This window comes from Onychomys torridus, chromosome 2 (genome assembly GCF_903995425.1).
Source record: "Onychomys torridus chromosome 2, mOncTor1.1, whole genome shotgun sequence".
Taxonomy (NCBI): Eukaryota; Metazoa; Chordata; class Mammalia; order Rodentia; family Cricetidae; genus Onychomys; species Onychomys torridus.
The window spans coordinates 144200537-144221854 of NC_050444.1; the positions used below are offsets into that span (position 1 = coordinate 144200537).

The 21318-nt window shown below is 42.1% G+C and overlaps 1 protein-coding gene across 17 annotated transcripts in view; it reads left to right on the plus strand.

The window, feature by feature from the left end:
• Pum1 (pumilio RNA binding family member 1) overlaps positions 1-21318 on the plus strand; it is a 125702-nt gene that overhangs the window by 71748 nt on the left and 32636 nt on the right. For 9 of the 17 annotated variants that reach the window (XM_036177838.1, XM_036177842.1, XM_036177841.1 and 6 more), the window contains 3 exons: positions 12050-12143; positions 14573-14689; positions 18291-18439. In XM_036177838.1, the coding sequence (XP_036033731.1) occupies positions 12050-12143; positions 14573-14689; positions 18291-18439 (360 nt within the window). The remainder of the gene's footprint in view (positions 1-12049; positions 12144-14572; positions 14690-18290; positions 18440-21318) is intronic. The other 8 variants (XM_036177844.1, XM_036177845.1, XM_036177848.1 and 5 more) reach the window with 2 other exon arrangements.

The following is a 21318-nucleotide window of genomic DNA, read 5'->3' on the forward strand; positions in this document are numbered from 1 at the left end:
TTTCTTTTTTTTTTTTTTTTTTTAAAGATTTATTTATTTATTATGTATACAGAAGAGGGCGCCAGATCTCATTACGGATGGTTGTGAGCCACCATGTGGGTGCTGGGAATTGAACTCAGGACCTCTGGGAAGAGCAGCTAGTGCTCTTAACCTCAGAGCCATCTCTCCAGCTCCCCGTGGATGTTTTTTGAGCGTGCATGTCTGTGTACTATGCATGCAGTGCCAAAAGAGGAAAGGAGACTGGAGTTAGCAGTGTTTGTGAGCTGCCAGGTGGGTGCTGAGATTGAGTCAGTTAAAGAACAGCCAGTGCTCTTTAACACCACATCACCTCTTCAGTCCGTTTTCAGCCACCATGCCCCCAAACTATGCCGTCCATTTTTGAAGGCATAGTAGGACCTAATTCATTAGGAAATCAGCTATTAGTGGGAGCAGGCAACTTCACAGTCCACAGTCCTGTATCTTTGTGTAACTCCTTAGTTTGGACTGGGATGCCAATACAGATTTTAAGTGAGAGACTGCAACCTTTTTGTCACTTAATTTATACCAGATGGATTTTGATTGGTAGATAAATAGGTAATCTTAGGAAGTTTACCAAAAGAAATCCCTTTGAAGTATGCTGTGCATATTTATGGCAGTTAATGTTGCTTTTGGTAGTAACTGGTAATGGAGCCTGTGCTATACAGGTGCATAGGGCTGAGCCATGAGATTTCATTAGTAAACTTTTTTCCGTAGAAAGAAAAGTATAATTGGACATTGTTCTCTCCGTAGCTCCCAGTAGCTATGTTCAGCTCCATACAAATTGTCTCTCTGTTCTTTTTCTCTTCTTTTTGGTCCTTACTGACTCCTTGTTTTCATTTTCTGTTTTAATTGAACCCGTTTTATTTAAGAAGAGTTTGTCTCCAGTGTTTTGCTAACAAAAGTTTGATTCTCTTTCATTTAACTGTTCTTTACTTCGTAGTCAAGGAGTTATGGTCTTTTGGTTTATTAGTCTATGGTTTCACTTTACCATGAGTTTGGGAACTCACTAATTATTAGGATTTAACCACAAGTGAACTTTTGTATTTATCAGAGATAACAGTTGCGCAGATGTACAATGTCTTGGGTGGCTTTTCTACTGGCTTATTTAAACAGATTTGCACTTTGGAACCTGTTGAGTTATGGCTTTTCATAGATATCTTAGTTTTTGCAGTGTCCCTACATACTGTTATATGCACAGAATGTGATGTGGACATTATTGTTTTATCCCATTTCTTAGTTAGTTAGTGTTACTATTGCTACGATGAAACACTATGATCAAAAGCAAGTTGGGAAGGAAAGTTATTTGGCTTACACTTCCACATTGCACTCTATCACTGAAGGAAGCCAGGGCAGGAACTTGGAGTCAGGAGCTGATGCATAGGCTATAGAGGAGTGTTGCTTATTGGCTTGTTCCTTATGGAGCTTTCTTTTAGAACCCAGGACCACCAGGCCAGGGAAGGCCCCACTGACAATGGTCTGGATCCTACCACATTGGTCACTAATAATGAAAATGCTTTAGAGCCTGATCTCATGGGAACATTTTCCCAATTGAGGTTCTTTCCTCTTAGATGACTATAGCTTGTTTCAAAGCTAGCCAGCACATCCCATGTGCCCTAATTATTGCTTCTCCCCCATTCATGGGGACATGCTCAACTCCTGAGCTGTATTGCCACCCTCAAATTAACTGTTTTTTTTCTTAGTAGATTGGGCACTCAAATAACATATGTTAGTCATTACCCTAAGATTTCCCAGAGGGGCCTGCAGAGAAGCTAGAATTGTTAAGGAGGAAGCATCATTTGACAGTTGGTGGGTGTCTCTTACCACTCTACTGTTGTTACATTTTATGCTTTTATGTATTTTTATGTAGTTTTGCATTTTATACTAGTTACTTTTCTGCTACTGTGATAAAACACCATGACCAAGGCAACTTAGAGAAGAAAGGGGGTTTGAACTTGTTCTCCAGGAATGAGAGTCTGTCGTGGCAAGGAGACATGGTGGCAAGTGGCAGGCATGGCTGCAGGGAGCTGAGCGCTGAGGGCTTTTGCTACAAAAACAAAAGAGTAAACCAGAAGTGGCTTGGGTCTCCAAACTTGAAAAACTCACTTCTTAGTGATGTGTTTCCTCCAGCAAATTAACACCTCCCAAAGAGCACCATCAAATAGGTTTCAAGTGTTCAAATGTCCGAAACTATGGGGGACATCTCACTCAAACCATTACGCGTCACATTTTACTCCTTTTATTCCTTCTCTAAGGCCAGCTGGGTCACTCTACTTTTTTTATTCGAACTCTCCATCTCTTTTGAACTCCATTGTATGAGGTGTCTCACTAAGAGCTCAGAGCACAAGTCCCTGATGCTTTGCTTGTGTTGTGGTAACATGTTGTGGTCTTTAGCAGTTTGAAAGCTATGTGAGAGCTTTCCTTCAGCAAATGAGTCTTTAGGGAGCCATTCCCTATTCCTGTTATTCTAACTGCTTCTCTTTAGTTAATATATACTTTCCCAAATTAAAATTTGAAATTGTATGATACCCGGGAAAGTTTTTGGATATTGTTGGAAGGTTTGTTAGATAAGACCTAGTAATACAATATTACAATACAATATTACTGTGTAGTGGACAGAAAAGTTATTTCTTCGATCATATGAACCATTTAAGTGAGTGTGTTGCCGTCTGATCAAAAACCATGGCTCTTTACATCCAGGAAACATTCTTTTGGCACCCAGCTTTGTGGACTGATTCAGGGAGATTGTAGATTTGTGGCCATGTATAATAACTTTCAGTTGTACATTTTTCTTCAGTAGCCATGTACATCTTTGTATAGAGCAAGATTTCCTACTTGGTTCTCTTCCTGGTTCTATTTAGTCATTAGGATGCATTTCATCATTTAAATAGTGCAAGGTAGCAAGCACTCCATGATAAGAGATGGGATGGTGCTGGAGAGATGGCTTAGTTGTGTTAAAGCACATTGTTGTTCTTGCAGAGAACCTGAGTTGGGTTTTTAGTATCCATGTGGTGTCTTAGGGTTTTTATAGCTGTGAAGAGACACCATGGCTGTGACAACACTCTCTCTCTCTCTCTCTCTCTCTCTCTCTCTCTCTCTCTTAAAGATTTATTTATTTATTATGTATACAGTGTTCTGTCTGCATGTATAACTGCAGGCCGGAAGAGGGCACCAGATCTCATTACAGATGGTTGTGAGCCACCATGTGGTTGCTGGGAATTGAACTCAGGACCTCTAGAAGAGCAGTCAGTGCTCTTAACTCTTATAAAGGAAAACATTTAATTGAGGATGGCTTACAGTTTCAGTGGTTTAAGTCCATTGTCCTCACGTCAGGACACATAGCAGTATGCAGGCAGACATGGTCCTGGAGAAGGAGCTGAGGGTTCTACATCTTGATCCATAGGCTTCAGAAAGTGAACTGTGTGTCATTCTGGGCATGGCTTGAGCATATACGACCTCAAAGTCCACCCCACAGTAACACACTTCCCCCGACAAAGTCATGCCTACTCAAACAAGACTACACCTCCCAATAATGCCACCCAATATGGGCCAAACATTTCAAACACACGAGTCTATTCAAACCTATTCAAAACACCACAGGTGGCTTACAACTGTTTGCTCGTAAATCCCCTACTACACACACCACCACTGAGTTCTATTGTATAGCTCTGGCTGTCCATAAATTTTCTTTGTAGACCAGGCAGGCCTCAAATTCTGTTTGTCGGCTAATGGCTGGGATTAAAAGTGTATGCCATTTAATGCCCTCGTGACCTCAGTAACAGGTGTTCCCTTATGTACATTTTCCATTTATGTTGTGGTCACCACAAGCCTGCCCACACACACACACACACCCACACCCCTACCTCTAAGAAAACAGAAAGAGGTGAAACCATTCATGTCCATACCAATGGGAGGAGAAGCTCTCTGGTCTCCAAAGGAAAGAAAAACTTCTGGAGGAATTGGTGAGCTGTTCATTATTTCTTATAAAGCCATATTTCTGCAGAAAGATGAGAATTGAAAATACTTCAGGAATACATAGTATAACCAAAGCCTAAAATGCAAATGATCAGAGGTGTCTTCAGCTCTACTGGTAGTTTGGGATGACTGTGAATAGATAATGTGCATTTTACTAACAATGACATTTCTTGGGAGCATTTTTTTTTTTAAAAGTCAGAGTCTTGCTATGTTACCTTAATTCACCTAGAACTCATGACCCCTCTGCTTCTATCTTTCAAGCACTGAGATTGCAACTGTGTGCCTGCACTTGGAATTTAGGAGGAATACCTTAATTTTTATGGTTTGGAAATGTTTGTGTAGAAGCAGGTTTAGGTACTCCTATGTTAATTACTCTATTTGTTAATTGTTGACTCATGATCTGCTTGAAATGGAATTGTATTCAATCATTTGAGATAAGTGCTATCAGTCAGAGGAGGAATCAGTGATGACTAAGGCCATCTTAAAGGAGTGGTTGGGTTGTATATTGTACTGGTGAGAGAGCAGAGATGGGAATGAAGGATATACAATCACAAGATAGCTGGAGTGCAAGCCTAGTGTTAGCATGAGATTGAGATTGCAGTGAGAATTGAATCCAGGTCATGGAATTCTGGCTTGAGCCAAGTGTGTCTCAGACAATATCCCAAACACCTGAGGGTTAAGCTGATCCTCTGTGCATTTTTGTGTGATCACTGTATATTTTTCTGCACATTTTGCTCTTTGATTTTGGGTTCTATAAATGAGGAACAAAGGGTAGTTGTCTTCCTTTATTTGCTTCAAATGATATGACAATTTTATTTGTGTTTAAGAGGAACTCATGGACATTGATGGAATAAATAATTTCTTGTTCTATTCCTTTCCATTGTGATGTTTATATTTGTGGAAGTTTTTTAAAATTTTATTATACAGGATTACATAAAGCCATTTTCATACAAGCATGTAATGTACTTGGAGCATATTCAACCTCTGCCCCACATCCCTCCTCCTTCTCCTGACTCCTTCAGTCCCATCGGTCCCCTCTGCTCCCCAGACGGTTTTCTTTTCTTTTCTTCTCAAGATTTATTTGTTATGTATACAATGTTCTGTCTACATGTATGCCTACAGGCCAGAAGAGGGCAACCATTACAGATGGTTGTGAGCCACCATGTGGTTGCTGGGAATTGAACTCAGGACCTTTGGAAGAACAGCCAGTGTTCTTGACCTCTGAGCCATCTCTCTAGCCCTATTTATGGAAGTTTCACTGCGATAACATGATACAGAGTACTTAGTGACTAGGGGAAAGGTGGTTTTTGAATCAGTCCATTTCATTCTTTGGGCTTTGGATGGTTCAGTTTCCTCTCTGATCACTGATGTTCATTGTGAACCTGACCTCTCAGGGTCATTTACAAGAGCAAGAATTCCAGAAATCCTTTGAGCGGTTAAGTGATCCATGTAGCTTGCGCGCGTGTTTGTGTGTTTGTGTGTTTGTGTTTTAAATAGTATTCAGAAAGGTATGGAGGAAACATTACATACAAAATATGTCAAGATACTTAAAACCACAATTTAGATTTGCTTCTTTAGACATATGAAGTATTAGCTCATAATGAACATGAAAAGGATTTTGGAATGCTTGTGGTGACCACAACATACATTGTTTCCATCTGCTTGTAATAATTTTTAGGTGTAAGGCTAATTTTAATGCATTCCCTCTCCTGGCCCACAATCCCATTTGAAGAACATAATGAAGAGATTTCAGGTCCAGAGAGACATTCATTAAAATAAGCCTACAGGATTGCCATTTATGTAGAAGGGTTCCCAGTTTAAGGGTATTTTCTCTGCATGATATTCTTATTGATGTCCTTCTGGAATGCTCTTCTCACTTTCTTGCTTTTCCCTCTTGCCTTCTTTTTGGTTTTTTTTGAGGCAAGTTTCTCCGTGTAGCTTGCTTGTAGACCAAGCTGTCCTTGAACTCACTGAGATCTGCCTGTCTAATAATACTATGTCAGCACAGGTTAGTCAGATGGTTGATATGTTTTGTTTTGTTTTGTTTTTTTTTAAGAACACAGTCAATTCAAAAATAGCCTAATATATTGTGAGATAGGGTCTCGTGTTACTGGGACTGACCTAATTAATTGTGTAGCTGAAGGCCTTGAACTGACCTCCTATTTCTATCTTCTGAGTGCCGGGATTATAGGAGTGTACTACATGTGGCTCACAAACTCCAGCTGGGGGGATGGGGGGGGCAGTGCTCTCTTTTCATCAACCAAATACACGTCCAACACTCACACACACACTCTCTCATTGCTTTATTAGTGCTTCACTATCATTCTTAAGAGTCCATGAGTGTGTTTTGCTATTGAGACAACAGTCTCTCTTTGTAGCTTTTGTTGACCTGGTACTTGCTATGTAGCTCAAGGTGGCCTTAAACTCAAAGAGATCTACTTCTCTGTCTGCCTCCTGAATGCTGGCTGTCACACTTGCTTATTTGAGTAGTTTTAATGCAAACCATGTTTTAAATTTACGGGTAACAATTCCATTAGTGTCCTATGCGTTGTTAAGAAGACTTGATATTGACTAGTGATAGAATGGTTGAAAGTTACCTCAGTTTAGTTTTAATTTGTTCAGTCATGCAGAAACATTTCTTTGATAGATAGAGGATTGAGTTTTAGTTTGATTTGAGATCTCAAAATATTTACCTTGGAATTAGGTTTTCTCTCTCTCATCCTCCCACTCCATCCACCCCCCCTTTTTTTGGATGGTTTCTCTAGCCCTGGCTGCCCTGGACTCATGTTACCAGGCTGGCCTCTGCTGGGATTGAAAGTGCAACACCATGCTTGATTGAAGTTAGTTAGTTAGTTTGGCGCCCGCCCCCCCCCCCCCCCCCCCCCCCTGGTTTTTCAAGACAGGGTTTCTCTGTGTAGCTTTGCGCCTTTCCTGGAATTTGCTTTGTAGACCAGGCTGGCCTCGAACTCACAGAGATCCACCTGCCTCTGCCTCCCGAGTGCTGGGATTAAAGGTGTGTGCCATCACTGCCTGGCTGAAGTTAGTTTCTTATCTGCTAAGGAATACTGAATTTTTTAAATATAACATTCATTTATTTAATGTGTATGGGTGTGTGGTATGCATGTGTGTATATGCACTTATGACCCTTGTCTCAGACACACAACAGTAAAGCTGGAACCAAAACAAAAAGGTGAGACTTTTTGGATCCTCATTCCTAGGAATACAAAGGCTTTTGATATGTAGATTTGTCTTTTTTCTTCGTTCAGCTTTATCCAGTTTTCTTTGAAAGGAGTATAAGAAAACTTTTTTTCTATAATAGCTTAGCATCTTTCCCTGTAACTTTCAAAAATATGTGTGTGTGTGTGTGTGTGTGAGAGAGAGAGAGAGAGAGAGAGAGAGAGAGAGAGAGATTGGTTGATAGATTGATTGTGTGTGTGTGTGTGTGTGTGTGTGTGTGTGTGTGTGTGTGTGTGTGTGTGTGTCTGGGTCCCCATAGGGAGGACTGCTTGTAGGAGTTATTTGCCTTCTGGTAAATATGTAGGATCTGTTGATCAGTCACAGGTGGTCAGGCTTGGGGCAGTGCTTTTAGCTCCCATAAAGGACTGGCAACAACTCTAGGAACTAGATGTTTCTTTCTTTATCTTTCTGTTTGGTAGAGGAGAAAGTTGAGGCACAATGATGCTAAGCAGTTTATAGTAGAACCAAGGACAGGAGTTAATGTTGTCTGGTCTTAAGGTCTGTTCCTGAGCTTTGGCCATTGTATGGCCCTAAGATGGTGAAAAATTAAGACTCCTATTAAACATGCTCATTGGTTCTGTGCTTGCTGTGCAAGACCCTGGATTTGGTCCCCAACACCAGGAAAACGAAGAACAACCTACACTCAGGGGAGCAGTTAATTTGGGGGTCACACAGTGTGTATGTCTTCTACAGTTCCTGATTTATGTCCAGACACAACATTGCTCTGGAGATCAGAGAACCCCACCATGCTAGAGTGTTAAGAGAGGTAGTGGTTTTGTCTAGTGTGGAATTTTTCCTCTTTTTTCTTTAAACGGCTCTGGACATGAAGATTAGGACGACCTTGACTTCTGAATCTTCCTCTAGAGTACTGGGATTATTTGTGTTTACTACCATGTACTGTAACAACAGTAGCGTTTTTATGCCAACTAGGAACATAACAGTAATGATACTAAGACCTCTCTCTCTCTCTCTCTCTCTCTCTCTCTCTCTCTCTCTCTCTCTCTCATAAAATGCACTGCATGGTAGTGCTGCAGTGTGTGTTTTGTGATGCCCATTTCTTTTTGGAACAGGAACACTGTCTTCTGTAAACTAATGTAGTGAGGGACAAAGAAGGAAGTCAAAGCTGTTTGTCATCCAGTACTCAGATTGTTCCTTTAGTATTTACTGTGTAAGTCCATCCCTACATGACTTTGAAATAGTTGCTAGATTTCTCCTGTGTTCTCTTTGAATGAGTTGTAATCAGCATAGATGCTTAGCATGACTATGCTTCCAAAAGCACATCATTCCAGGTCATTGCTCCTTTGTGAAAATCATGACAGTGGTAGCATAACTCAGGAGCTTGCCCTCAAGATGGCATTAGCGTGAGTTTTTCAGAGTCTGAAGAGTCGCTTGCCAATTTTCCAATTTTGTTTTGAGTACTCTATTTCTAGTTAATATTGTACCATTTACATAAAGAGAATGTGCCAAAATTGCTGTAATCTAGTCTATAATCAAATCTGATGGCTGTAGATTCATAATTAGCTTTTGTTAAGTTGTTTACTACTGTCAAGCAGAAAGTCTCCCATTTTTCTTATATTCACTAATAAGCAATCCCTATCACAGGCTATAAGGGGGCCCTTGCAAGGCTTATATGTGCTTTCTGTTATAAGTAATGGTCCTTACCTTAAATGTGACCACGTGAAGGCGGGGGCTGCAGATTTAGGTTTCATGGCATGAGTTATGGTTTCACACATGTATTTCTATGTGTATTTACAGTGTGCAAATAATGAGTTATCTAACACTTAATGAAGTACATAGTGAGGCAAGTCTGATGGAGTGGGATTGGATCATGTCAGGATATCCTCAGCAGTTACATTCTCTCTCTATCACCCTTTATTTCCCAGCTACACATGATACTGAAGTCCAACAACTGTAGTTGGAGTTTTCCTGCCTGGCCCACAGTCCGGACAAATCTCTCTCACCCGCCAGGCCCATAGACGCTCAGACCCAACCAAGTGAACACACAGAAACTTACATTGCTTACAAACTGTGTGGCCGTGGCAGGCTTCTTGTTATCTACTTCTTCTATCTTAAATTAACCCATTTCTATAAATCTATACTTTGCCACATGGCTCGTGGCTTACCAGTACCTTACATCTTGTCATGGCGGCTGCTGGCGGTGTCTCTCCTCCCCCAGCCTTCTACTTCCCAGAATTCTCTTCTCTCTTGTCCCGCCTATACTTCCTGCCTGGCCACTGGCCAAACAGCATTTTATTTATACAGAGCAGTGTCCACAGCGAACAACAGTGAGGCTTTTCAGTGAGATGGGCTTGTTCACAGTAGGGCCACGAGGGGTACAAAAGAAGCCAGTGGAAGCGCTTTTTGGGAACGTGATTATTTCCGGGGGTTGTAGGTTTTACTAGGCTTTATCTTGGTTTTTACTTATTGTTTATAGTAGTATTGATAGTATTTGAGTTTGAACCCAAGGCTGCGTGCATGCTAAGTGAATGTTCTGCCACTAAAGCTGTAATTCCAGCCTCTTTACTTTTTGCCTCTTGGATACCCCTCTTGTGTGGACTGTCTCTAGTTGCTACAGACACTGTTCTTGAGATGAACTTATAAAGCCTACAAATGCAGCTTCCAACTCATACTAACTAGCTCCCATCGTGGGGTGGACAAGTGTTTTGAATGCTTGAGAAGTCTACGAATCCCTCTGTTTGGGTGCTTGGTGTTTATTAGATGTAGACAAGGCAATGCCTTTTCTTTTTTAGCAGCAGCATGATGAAGGTCTTGAAAAGGAAAGCCAAAGTATTTTAAAAATCTGTGCTGGATTATATTTCTTATTTGTATACAGATTGGCAAGATGAAATTTTTTCTGGTTTTTAGGAAAGATTGAGAGGTATAGAGAATAAGATACTGGCCACCTTATTCAAAATATGCAACTTTTTATTTAAAAATATTTTTAGATATATTTTATATGTATGAATGTTAGCCTGCTTTTATGTATGTATGTATGAATGTATACCACATGTTTACTTGGTACTCATGTGGGTTCTGGAAATTGAACCTGAACAAAAGCAACAAGAGCTTTTGCTGAACCATCTCTCTTGCCCCTCAACTTTCTATGTAAAATCAGCCTGTTTATGTTTGAGACAGAATTAACTATCTCTGTTGTATACATTAACAGTAAGAATAGTTCAGTGATAATTTAGCTGAGTTGGGGAGATGACACCTTCTGATGTCTCTTGATAAATACGCCTATTGTTGAAGGTCTGTACTATCTGTTACATATCACCCAGTGATGTGATCTGGGCTGTTGATGGGTCCTATAGAAAGAACAGGTTGAAAGCTATATTGTGGGAATAGGGCTGGTCAGCAATCAGCCACTCAAGAAGTCTCTGGAAGGAGCCTCTTAAGGCCTTTCACAGTCACGCTGCCCAGTTTCCCCTTTCTTCATTATTATTCATGATAAAATGTTATGTCTAGGAAAGCAAGGAAAGGTTGTTGTTGTTTTTTTTAAATCTACCCCCCCTCATTTATTTACTCATTTACTTACTTACTTACTTGTTTGTTTGTTTAATTTTTGGAGACAGGGTTTCTCTGTAGCTTTTGGAGCCTGCTTGTCCTGGACTAGCTCTGTAGTCCAGGCTGACCTCCAACTCACAGAGATCCGCCTGCCTCTGCCTCCCGAGTGCTGGGATTATAGGCGTGCGCCACCACCGCCCGGCAAGGAAAGTGTTTTTATTTGCTCATAGCTATATCCCTGCTGCTTGCCTAGTAAATATTTGTTAAATTAATGGAGGAATGATTGGCTGTTAATACTTTATATTAATATGTACATTCATGGGATAATTTTAGTGGGAAAGACTTTACACTTTCCCTCCTTTTGGTTTTTCGAGACAGGGTTTCTCTGTGTAGTTTTAGTGCCTTTCCTGGAACTGGCTTTGTAGACCAGGCTGGCCTCGAACTCACAGAGATCTGCCTGCCTCTGCCTCCTGAGTGCTGGGATTAAAGGCGTGCGCCACCACCGCCTGGCTGCTTTCCCTCTTTTTTTGTGAACTAAGAAGTGTGCTAGGTATGAGTTTTCATTTTTAGCAGTTGAAATTTTATTCTTTTAAAATTTTCTGTGCAAGTGCAGATATTACAGCATGGGAGGTCAGAAGACAGCCTGTGGGTCCTGGGGATTAAACTCAGGTTGTTGGGATTGGTGTCAGGAACTTGCTAAGCTATCTTGCTGGTTCACAGTGAAAATTTGTACTTCTGTTCTTTTCACAGAATGAAAATAGTATGAAGAATAAGATCTAGGAGACTTTGAAACTCCCAAAGCCAGGCATTTCTCTAGTTCATTCATTAGGAAAGGCTGCTAGTTTAGGAAGGTGTGCAGAGTCACTTCCCCAGAGAATAAAGCAAACTCTTCTCGTCTTCAAAGCACGGCTAGGTGAGAATTCAGTGCTCACTGGGACCGACACGTTGTGAAGGTGGACTGACTCTTGGGGTGACGTGGAAGTCACTTTGCAGTATGCTTGCCCAACTTTAAGGTGAACTTTAGTCATTTAGTACTGTACATTTGCTGGTAGCCATTAGGGATTTTGCATATGTGTATATCTGTAGTTTAGGGAGCATGAGCAAATATCCAGTCTCTGAAGAGGGGGAGACTAAATTGAGATGGTGAGAGAGGAAAGACAGAGTGAAGCATTATTTCTCCAGGGAGTGGAGCAGGTGTGAGGTAGCAGGCATCCTGTTTCGTCAAAGGATCATGTGTAACAGAGGCTAATGAAATTAAGAGATTTAGAATGTCATTTCATAGGACAGTTCTAACTATAATATCTTTCTCTTGTTTCAGCTATTCCAAAGACCCAATGCACTTGCTGTCCAGCAGTTGACAGCTGCCCAGCAACAGCAGTATGCGCTTGCAGCAGCCCACCAACCTCACATTGGTAAGTCCTTAAGCCCTTAGCTCTCTTGTTATCTAGGAGACGTAGATGCTGGGAGAATCCAGTAACGTAATCAGAGTCCATCTTAGCACCTGGTAGGCAGAGTCTGGAGGATAGCCTGAGTTCAGTGAAGGCCAGCCTGGATTATCCAGTGAGACTTTGAGTTAGAAAATAGAAAAGGCAACAGTGGATCAAAATTAGGAAAAAATGAGTAAATGACCTTTTTCTTGTGTCCACTTGTCTCTAGCTCCATATTTATTTTATTTTTGTTGTGCTAGACCCAAACTCATAATATTCTTTGGTATCCATTTTTTCCTGTACCCTAAATGTATCAGGATTTAAATAACTTACTAGAGAAATGACCACTGATGCCTAAGATTTAAACAACAGTGATGGGTGTGGTGGTGCACACATTTATCTCAGCACTGGGGAGACAGAGGCAGGAGAATCTCTGTGAGTTGGAAGCCAGCCTAGTCTGCGCTGAGCTCTAAGCCAGCCAAGGTGGTACAATAACATCCTATCCTCCCAAATAAGTGAATGACTAGATTTCAGCAGCATGATTGGGTTGTTGAGTTGTGTGCAGATGGTGTGTCAGCTTCTCAGCTCACTGAGCAGCAGTAGTGCTTTTCATTGCTTTTGGAGCCTCCTTCCAAGCCTTGTTTGTCCTCTGTTGAGATAGGTTTGGTGGTATTTCAGTTTTCACCATGACCGGTCTACTATTTGGACCTCTGTTTTTCCGCTTTTTGAGACACAGTCACTATGTAGTCCCAGCTGGCTTCAGATTCATGTCAATTCTCCTGCCTCAGCCTCCCAAGTACTGATAATACAGATGTGACTGCTATGCCTGCCATGCCTGCCCTGACTGCAAATAAGCGGGAGTGGAGATTTCTTTTATTCTTGCTTAACAAGTACACAGACATGAGCAGAAAGGACAAGGCGGCCCTGGATGTGGTATGCACGGAAGAAGAATGCCTGATCACATCCTAGTTGACACAAGAGTGGGCCGCCACTATACACATGTCAATTGTAGACTGTATCAACACCAATACCTTTTTTGGGGGGAAAATGTATTAATGGAAATAAGTCCTCACTTAATAAGTGTTTTGAAATAATTCTACTAGTAAAATTGAAAAATTAACGTGAAGGGCTGGAGAGATGGCTCAGAGGTTAAGAGTACTGGCTGCTTCCAGAGGTCCTGAGTTGAATTCCCAGCAACCATTTGGTGTCTCACAACTGTCTGTAGTGAGATCTGGTGCCCTCTTCTGACATGTAGGCATACAGGCTGGCAGAATACTGTATGCATAATAAATAAATAAACCTTAAAAAAAATTAATATGAGTTTGAGACTATGATACAGAACTTAGTGTATACCCAATGAATTCAGTGTCTGAACAAGGCCCTAGACTCAGTTCCCAGTACCACAAATAAAACAGTAAAATTAATGCCTAAGACTCTAACTTACACTTTAAAGCTGTAACAGGCATTTTTTACCATGGAGGTAGAGGGGTCACCAGACATTCAGGAGGCTTTTGACTTGGTCTTAGCATGGAGCCAAAACAAAAATGATACGTAAGTGATTTGTTACCAACATTTCTTTAATAAAGATGGTGTGTGCGCGCACAAAATGGTCTAAACCAGGTATGGTAGTCCACCACTTGAAAGATTGAGGCCAGAGGATTGTAAGTTCAAGGCCAAGTTAGGCTACATAGTGATACCCCCATTTCAGAAAGCCAGCCAGGGCTGGGATGATGCTTACTGGGTAACCATGTTTTCTGGGAAAGCAAGAAGACCTGAGTTCAAATCTCTAGTACTCACACAAAGGCTAAGTAGATTCCAGCTTTGGGGAATGGGAACAGGAGGATCCTAAGAGAGCTTGCTGGCCTGTTCATGTAGCTAAAATAACAAACAGGCTTCAAGTACACTGATAAAATGTGTCTTAAAAAATACTAAAGGAAGCTATAGAGAAATGGTTCTTAACCTGTGGGCCATGACTGGGGGGCTAGGGGAATTAAATGATCCTTTCGCAGAGGTTGACTATCAGCTACCCTGCATGTCACACGTTTACATTATGATAACAGTAGCAACATTACAGTTATGAAGTGACAATGAAATAATTTTATTGTTGGGGGTCACCACCACATGAGGAACTGTATTAAAGGGTCAAAGGATTAGGAAGGTTGAGAACCAGGGCTATAGAGGAGGGCACCCATTGTCTTCCGTTGTCCTTCCTGTGTACACACACAGGTACACAGACACACAGACACAAATGTCACTATGACTTTTTATATTGAGAATATATTTTCGTTGTGAAATTCCTCCCTACTTTCAGCCTATTTTTCTCTTCCCTTCCCTTCATCTATAACCTGGAATGCTAGCCAAATTATAGAGATGTGTAGTAGGGCTGCAGTTTGGTCGTTTGTTTTTACTGACAGGTGTGTTTCCAGCAGGTTTAGCTCCCGCTGCGTTTGTCCCCAACCCATACATCATCAGTGCTGCTCCCCCAGGGACGGACCCCTACACAGCTGGATTGGCTGCAGCAGCGACACTTGGTGAGACATCTACTGCATGAGGGATTTGCTAACCTACTAGAAAAGTCCTTTGAAATGGGCATGCCTTCTTTCTACTCTGCCAAATACGTGTCTCCAACAAATAATGTCTCCTGATTTCAGCGCCAGTCCTTTGCGGGTCAGACTTCTGCTTAGCTGTTAGTCTACCACCCTACCCCACCCTGGATGATCATTTATCCCCAGACCACAGTAGCTTGGATCCATTGAATTGCTTGCTCATGCTGCAGGATATTTGCTCAGCTGTTTTCTACTGGTACCATAAGGAATCCATTCTGTTTCCTTACCTTCTCTTTGCTTTGTGGCTTTCCCTGCTTCCATTCCTCCAAATTGCATAGCTTTTAAACACAGATCTTACCCCTTCTTCTTTCTACTCTGCAATGTGGCATGCTGCTGTTATTGCTACATACAGCTCATCATCAGAGCCTAAGGAGATGATGGCTGTTCCTTGAAATTAGTATTACAAAGGAACCAGTGTTGGAATTCTGAAGATTGGCTGAGGTTGGCTCCTTATGTGTTGTCCTCTCCATGACTTGTGTGTGGCAGCTGGACCCATGCACCTCTCTTCCTCCTGCATGGTCACATTGGCTTGCACCACACACCATAGCCAGTTTCCTTACTGGACCACTTTGGGCCTCTGTCTGTGCCTGGGATCATCTGCTTTTAGTCTTGATTCCCTATTGTTTCTCTGTGATTTTTGTTTGTGGATGGATCTTTCCTTCCTTGAACTTTGTTTTTTTTCCCCTTTGCCTGAGTGGCACAGTTGCTGTCCCAGAGGGGACATAAATATTAAAGTGGCTTCAGTTCAACGTGAGGACAAAGACAACAACCTCTGAAACCTTTGGGGTGTACACACATCCCTTTAAGTTATGCTCATTTCAACTGGGTATCAGTGTGAGAGTTCATCAACTGTATGGTCTGTGGTTCATTTACCTCTGATGTGTAGTTTTCAGTGATGATGTCACAGCAAACTTGACATGTTCTTCAGAATTGCTTCCCTGGTTATGATGGCAACTTGTTTAATACTGTTCCTTGCTCTGCCTTTGGTAGTGTGATCTTGGCTGGCCACCATCAACATTTGCCTCACACATCTTTGCTGTGCATTGTCCTTAGTGCTTTTGTTTTGTCTGAGTTGTTCATTAGTGTCTTCACAGCTCAGAAACTTAGAGTTCAGAGAACGGTTTTATGTTAGGTCACACAGTTGAGATCTGTGCGGTCAAGATTTTAGCCAGGTTTGATTCTGTGACATTGAGTGGCTGTGCTACCTTGAGCTACCTTTTCTTTATTGCTTAATGTGTATGACTTGAACAGGGAGTGAGTTTCTGAATGATGGATGTGTAGTTAATGAAATGATAGATTGGTGGTTTAAATGGAAGAAGTATTTTGTTAACATGGAATTTTAAGCAGGCGTTCTGATAAGCCAGTTTCAACCAAGTACTTGGGGGTGTTTAGTTTTGGCCACATGACGAAGGTAGAGTAATGGGAGTGCCAGATGAAGGATTTTAATGTTAAGTTTTTAGGGTGCTATGTTTGCAGGTCACGCTTATTTTTTCAAAGGCCATAGGCCACACTCTTAAATAACTACACCTGCTGTGTGAGCAAGGAAACGGAAACTCATGCACTGGGACAGTTCCCTTAAGTGCCTTTTTCTCTTCCCTCTGCTGTGCCTTTCTTTACCTACTAGTATTTGGACCCTGGTCAGGTGAGTTTGGAGATCATCATTTTCTTTAGCTTGGAGGTAAGGCTTTTAAACTGTTTAGGTTCCAACAAGTCAACAAACCATTTTAATCCGTTTGATTATTGTAAGAAGTTGGTTCGTGTTGTGTGTGTATGTGTGTGTTTAAAAGACAGGGCTTTGGAGCCTTTCCTAGAACTCACTCCGTAGACCAGGCTGGCCTCAAACCCAGAGATCCACCTGTCTCTGCCTCCCAAGTGCAGTGATTAAAGGTGTGCGCCACCACCGCCCAGCATGTTGGTTTGTATTGTAACATAGCTTTCCTCAACAACACTGTCATTTTGCAGCTGGTTGTAGAGTTTCACAGTGGGCATTCTTGGTCATGCTAAGCTCATAGGCACACAACAGCCCCGGCTAGAAATGTTGAAGCCTATCATTAGGCAGTGGTGCAGTCTGACTGACTGGTGCTTTAGAAACTGGAGAGCTATGCCAGTTTAATTTTGTTTAATGAGAAGCAGCTCCTCTGTCTGCACAGCTGTACTATTTGAAACATCTCTTTGGAACACAAGTTCTGTGCTTGCTCACTATTAGTGAGTCAGGCTGCACATGCTTAGCCCTGTGCTGAGACCCAGAAAGAAAATTGCAGGTATGTTACACCAGCTTTGGGAGCTATCTTTGAATACGTTCTTCCTTTTTCTGTAAGTTCTTTTGGTGGGGGAGGGATTCGAGACAGGATTTCTCTGTGTAGTTTTGGTGCCTGTCCTGGATCTCATTCTGTAGACCAGGCTGGCCTCGAACTCACAGAGATTCACCTGGCTTGTAGGTTCTTTTATTTATGTAAAATATGCTTACACAATTTACCTTAGAACCCTACCACTGCTTGCCAGGGAATGCACATCCTTTGTGTTTTCCATCACCAACTTCTGCATAGAATTTTGACCTAGACTTTGGTCCCACCTAAGTTACTCTCTGAGCCATCCTTTCTTACGTTCAGATCTGCTGCTTTGCTCTGTGTGCAGACACTGGAGTTGTCATTTATCACCAGAGAAAATGGACTGCTCACCCGGCTTGGAGCAGAGTGCTTAGTTTCAGTTGTTGTGGTCAATGGCCCTGTGGTCAGTCAAGGTTAAGTGATGCTATGCTTTGGTTTAAGTTGCAGTTATTGAAATTTTAAACTTGATGTACCATTGTCTGAATGTTTGTTGTGTGAATGACTTGTGACTTTAAGCATGGAAATAAAAAAAAAAAAATCAAGGGGTTTTGAAATTATGTGGTAGAGATCCTGTTATCAGAAGGAATATAGATTTCATCTGTAGTTAGTGACACAGGGGCCTGGTAACCCTGTGAATGAAGATAGATCAGAGCTGAAATTTGTTCTTTTCCTTTGTGTTTAAAATCATGCCACCTCCATTTATTTTTCTTTCAGCAGCACACTTTGTCTAGTGTCTATCCTGCATCTTTTCTTTCTCAGGGTGTAAACGTAACTTGTGGATGGGTATGCTGGTCCACACCTGTAATCCCGCCACTTGGGAGGCTGAGGCAGGAACATCTCTAGTTTGAAGCCAAATGTGCTAACAAAGCAAGACCTTGTCTGGAAACAAGACCTTGTCTCAGGCAGTTTCTCCCTGGTTTAGCCCCATCCCATCAGTTCCCCAGCCTCTCTCCTTCTCGTAGCTTCAGCACCTTACGCATACGTTGTCTGACGCAGTGGAGCCTTGAGAAGACGGCTGCGGGAGGAGCGGGTACAACTGGTCTGTCTGTCCGTCTGTCCCTCCCCTTGTCCTAATTATTAGCTATCACGAGTCTTGGTGTTCTTTAAGTTAGTGTTTTTTGGATCTCATCTTTGAAGATCTGAGTAATCCTAGTATCATTCTTTCTAAACTTCTCTTTCCTTTTTCTGATTGTTTTTAGGCCCAGCTGTGGTCCCTCACCAATATTATGGAGTCACTCCATGGGGCGTCTACCCTGCCAGTCTTTTTCAGCAGCAAGCTGCAGCAGCTGCAGCAGCAACAAATTCTACTCAGCAAAGTGCTCCGCAGGCCCAGCAAGGACAGCAGCAGGTAAAAGCAACACCAGCCACTCCTGTGAGGGCAGCTCATGATATGTGCTACTCACAGGCAATGTCCCTCTTCATCATAGGCCGATGAAAGCCTGTGTGTGCTTATTTGTGCATTCGTGCAAACCACTTATAGGTGATGTTGATCCTGTTCGTAAAACTAGGTGCCTGTGTATATCTGTGGTGTGTGCGCAACTCACAAATGACGGCACTCTTCATCATGAGATGCTGAGTGCCTATGTGTACACACCTGCATATTTGTGCCAGTGCTCATTTAGCTGTTCATATTATTGTTGTTGAGGGTTATGTGGGCCAGAGGTTATCCTCTGGTGTAAGGAGCCATCCATCCTTTTTTGTTGAGACAAGCATCTCTCATCCAGACCTGGCACTCACCATTTAAGTTGGACTGTCTAGCCATTGAGCCCAGGGATCTTCCTGTCTCTTGCTCTTTGTCATTGGCACTCTGGGCTAGGGATTGAGTTCTGGTTCACATGCTCAGGCAACAAACACTTTAGTGACTGTTCTTCTCTTCTCTTCTCTTCTCTTCTCTTCTCTTCTCTTCTCTTCTCTTCTCTTCTCTTCTCTTCTCTTCTCTCTCTCTCTCTCTCTCTCTCTCTCTCTCTCTCTCTGTGTGTGTGTGTGTGTGTGTGTGTGTGTGTGTGTGTGTGTGTGTGTGTGTGTTGGGTAGATAAGAATTCCACTATACAGCCCTGGTTGCCCTGGAACTCATGGTGTAGACCACACACTGCCAGAATGTCAGTTGTGCTTTTAAATTTAACTAAGGAAATACTAGTTTTGTTTGCTCTTTTGGTGCCTCTGCTCTGCCCCCCACCCCCTCTACCCACTTTCTTTTAAAGTCAAAAATCTCTCTATGAAGCTCAAGATGGCCCTGAACTTCTTATGTAGCCCAGGCTGGCTTTGAACATGCAACGATTACCTACTCAGTCTTCTGAGTGCTGGGATTTTAGGTATATGACACTACACTCAACTTGATTCAAATTTCCTGTAAAAGAGTTGCCGGGCAGTGGTGGTGCACACCTATAATCCCAGCACTTGGGGAGGCAGAGGCAGGCGGATCTCTGTGAGTTCGAGGCCAGCCTGGGCTACAGAGCTAGTTCAGGACAGGTTTCAAAGCTACAGAGAGAAACCCTGTCTCGAAAAACAAAAACAAACAAAAGAGTTAGTTGCTCAGAGAAGTAAACATACAGTTAGTTATCTAGCCAGCAGGTACACAGTGGCTCTTTAGGCTAAAAATGCCGTTTTCATTTCTCCATTCTGCAGCTGCCTGCTGAGTACTGCTTACAGGGCATTGTAGGGTTTTGCCTTGCCAGCCAAAGTAAAATGTTTTTAAGACTGAACTTGGAAACACTATTAGATGAGATCTTGAGCCTGTCATACATATGTTAACGTAAATGTGTGAGTGTTTTGCCTGATTGTATATATGTGTGACTGGTACCAATGGAGGTCAGAAAAGTGCATCGGATCCCCTGGAACTGGAGTTGGAACGTGGTGGTGTGAGCTACCATGTGATGCTAGGAACAGAACTTGGGTCTTCTGTAAGAGCAACAAGTGTACCTCATTGCTGAGCCGTCTCTTGGGCCTTCTTTTTAATGTTTTATTAATAGCTGTAAGTCTGTGACTACACGTCTGACTTGAGTGAGTTGTGAGGTATATCAGTGGCTTTTCTCTTGCTGTGATAAAACGCCGTGTCCAAGGAAATTCATAGAAGGAAGGGTTTACTAGGGCCTATGGTTCTAGAGGGTTAGAGTTTATGATGGTAGAGGGAAGGCAGGATGGTAGCAACCTATCAAACCACAAGCTCACTGTCATGAGCATACTCCCTCCCACAAGGCCACATCTCCTAATTTTCTGAAACGTTTTTATCTCCTGGAGACAAAGTAACTAAACATGAACCTGTGGGGGCCATTTTCATTCAGTGAATACATACATGATGAAAAAGAAAGGTGATGGTAAGAATTTGTCTTTTGGTTTGGGAGTTTTCCCGTTTGGTATTAGCTCAGAGGATTTTCGTAGCATTTGTGAAGCCCTGGGTTTTATCCCCAGGATCATGTATAACTAGTGGAGGAAAGATGATAAAAAATTCAGAATCACTCTTTGCTACATATTGAGTTTAAGGATCTGTGGGACAAAAGGTGATGTGTATATGTATAGCAGGATCCCTCACATCTGTGGTTAGACCTGTCTAAGCTGCTCCCTTCTATCCCTTTCTCTTCTTTCTTTACTCACTTGTCAGGACTCTGACAGTGCATTGTCTCCCTCCCTCCCTTAGATTTACTTATTTTTGTTTTATCTGTATGAGTGTTTTGCCTGCATGTGCATGTGCATGTGTATCTGGGAGACCAGAAGAGGGAATGGCTCTATTGGAACTGGAGTTAAAGGTGTTTGTGAACTGCCATGTGGGTGCTGGGAATTGAACCTGGGTCTTCTGCAAGAGCTCTTAATGTTAAGCTAGGCTGTCTTTCCAGCCCCATTATTATCTTCTTTATTGACTAGAATACACAAACTTTGCCTGTTTATATAGTTCTGTTTTTATTGTGTGATCCATTGTAAAGGTTATCTATTTGATTAAAGAAGCAATCTCTCTTTGTTGTGTTCTACTGTTTCCCACCCCCCCCCTCCCCCTTTCCCCTCTCTCCCCTTCCCTTCTTTCCTCCTCCCTTTTTGGTTTTTTGAGATAGAGTTTCTCTGTGTAGCTCTGACTGCCCTCAAACTCAGGGATCTATCTTCCTCTGCCTTTCGAGTGCTGGAATTTAAGTCTGCCTGGCAAACTCTACTGTTTGTAAAGGTTGTGTTTACAACTAAGGATACTAAATTGAAGTTTTAATATATAATGGATGAATTGAATTTTTATCTTAACAGCCA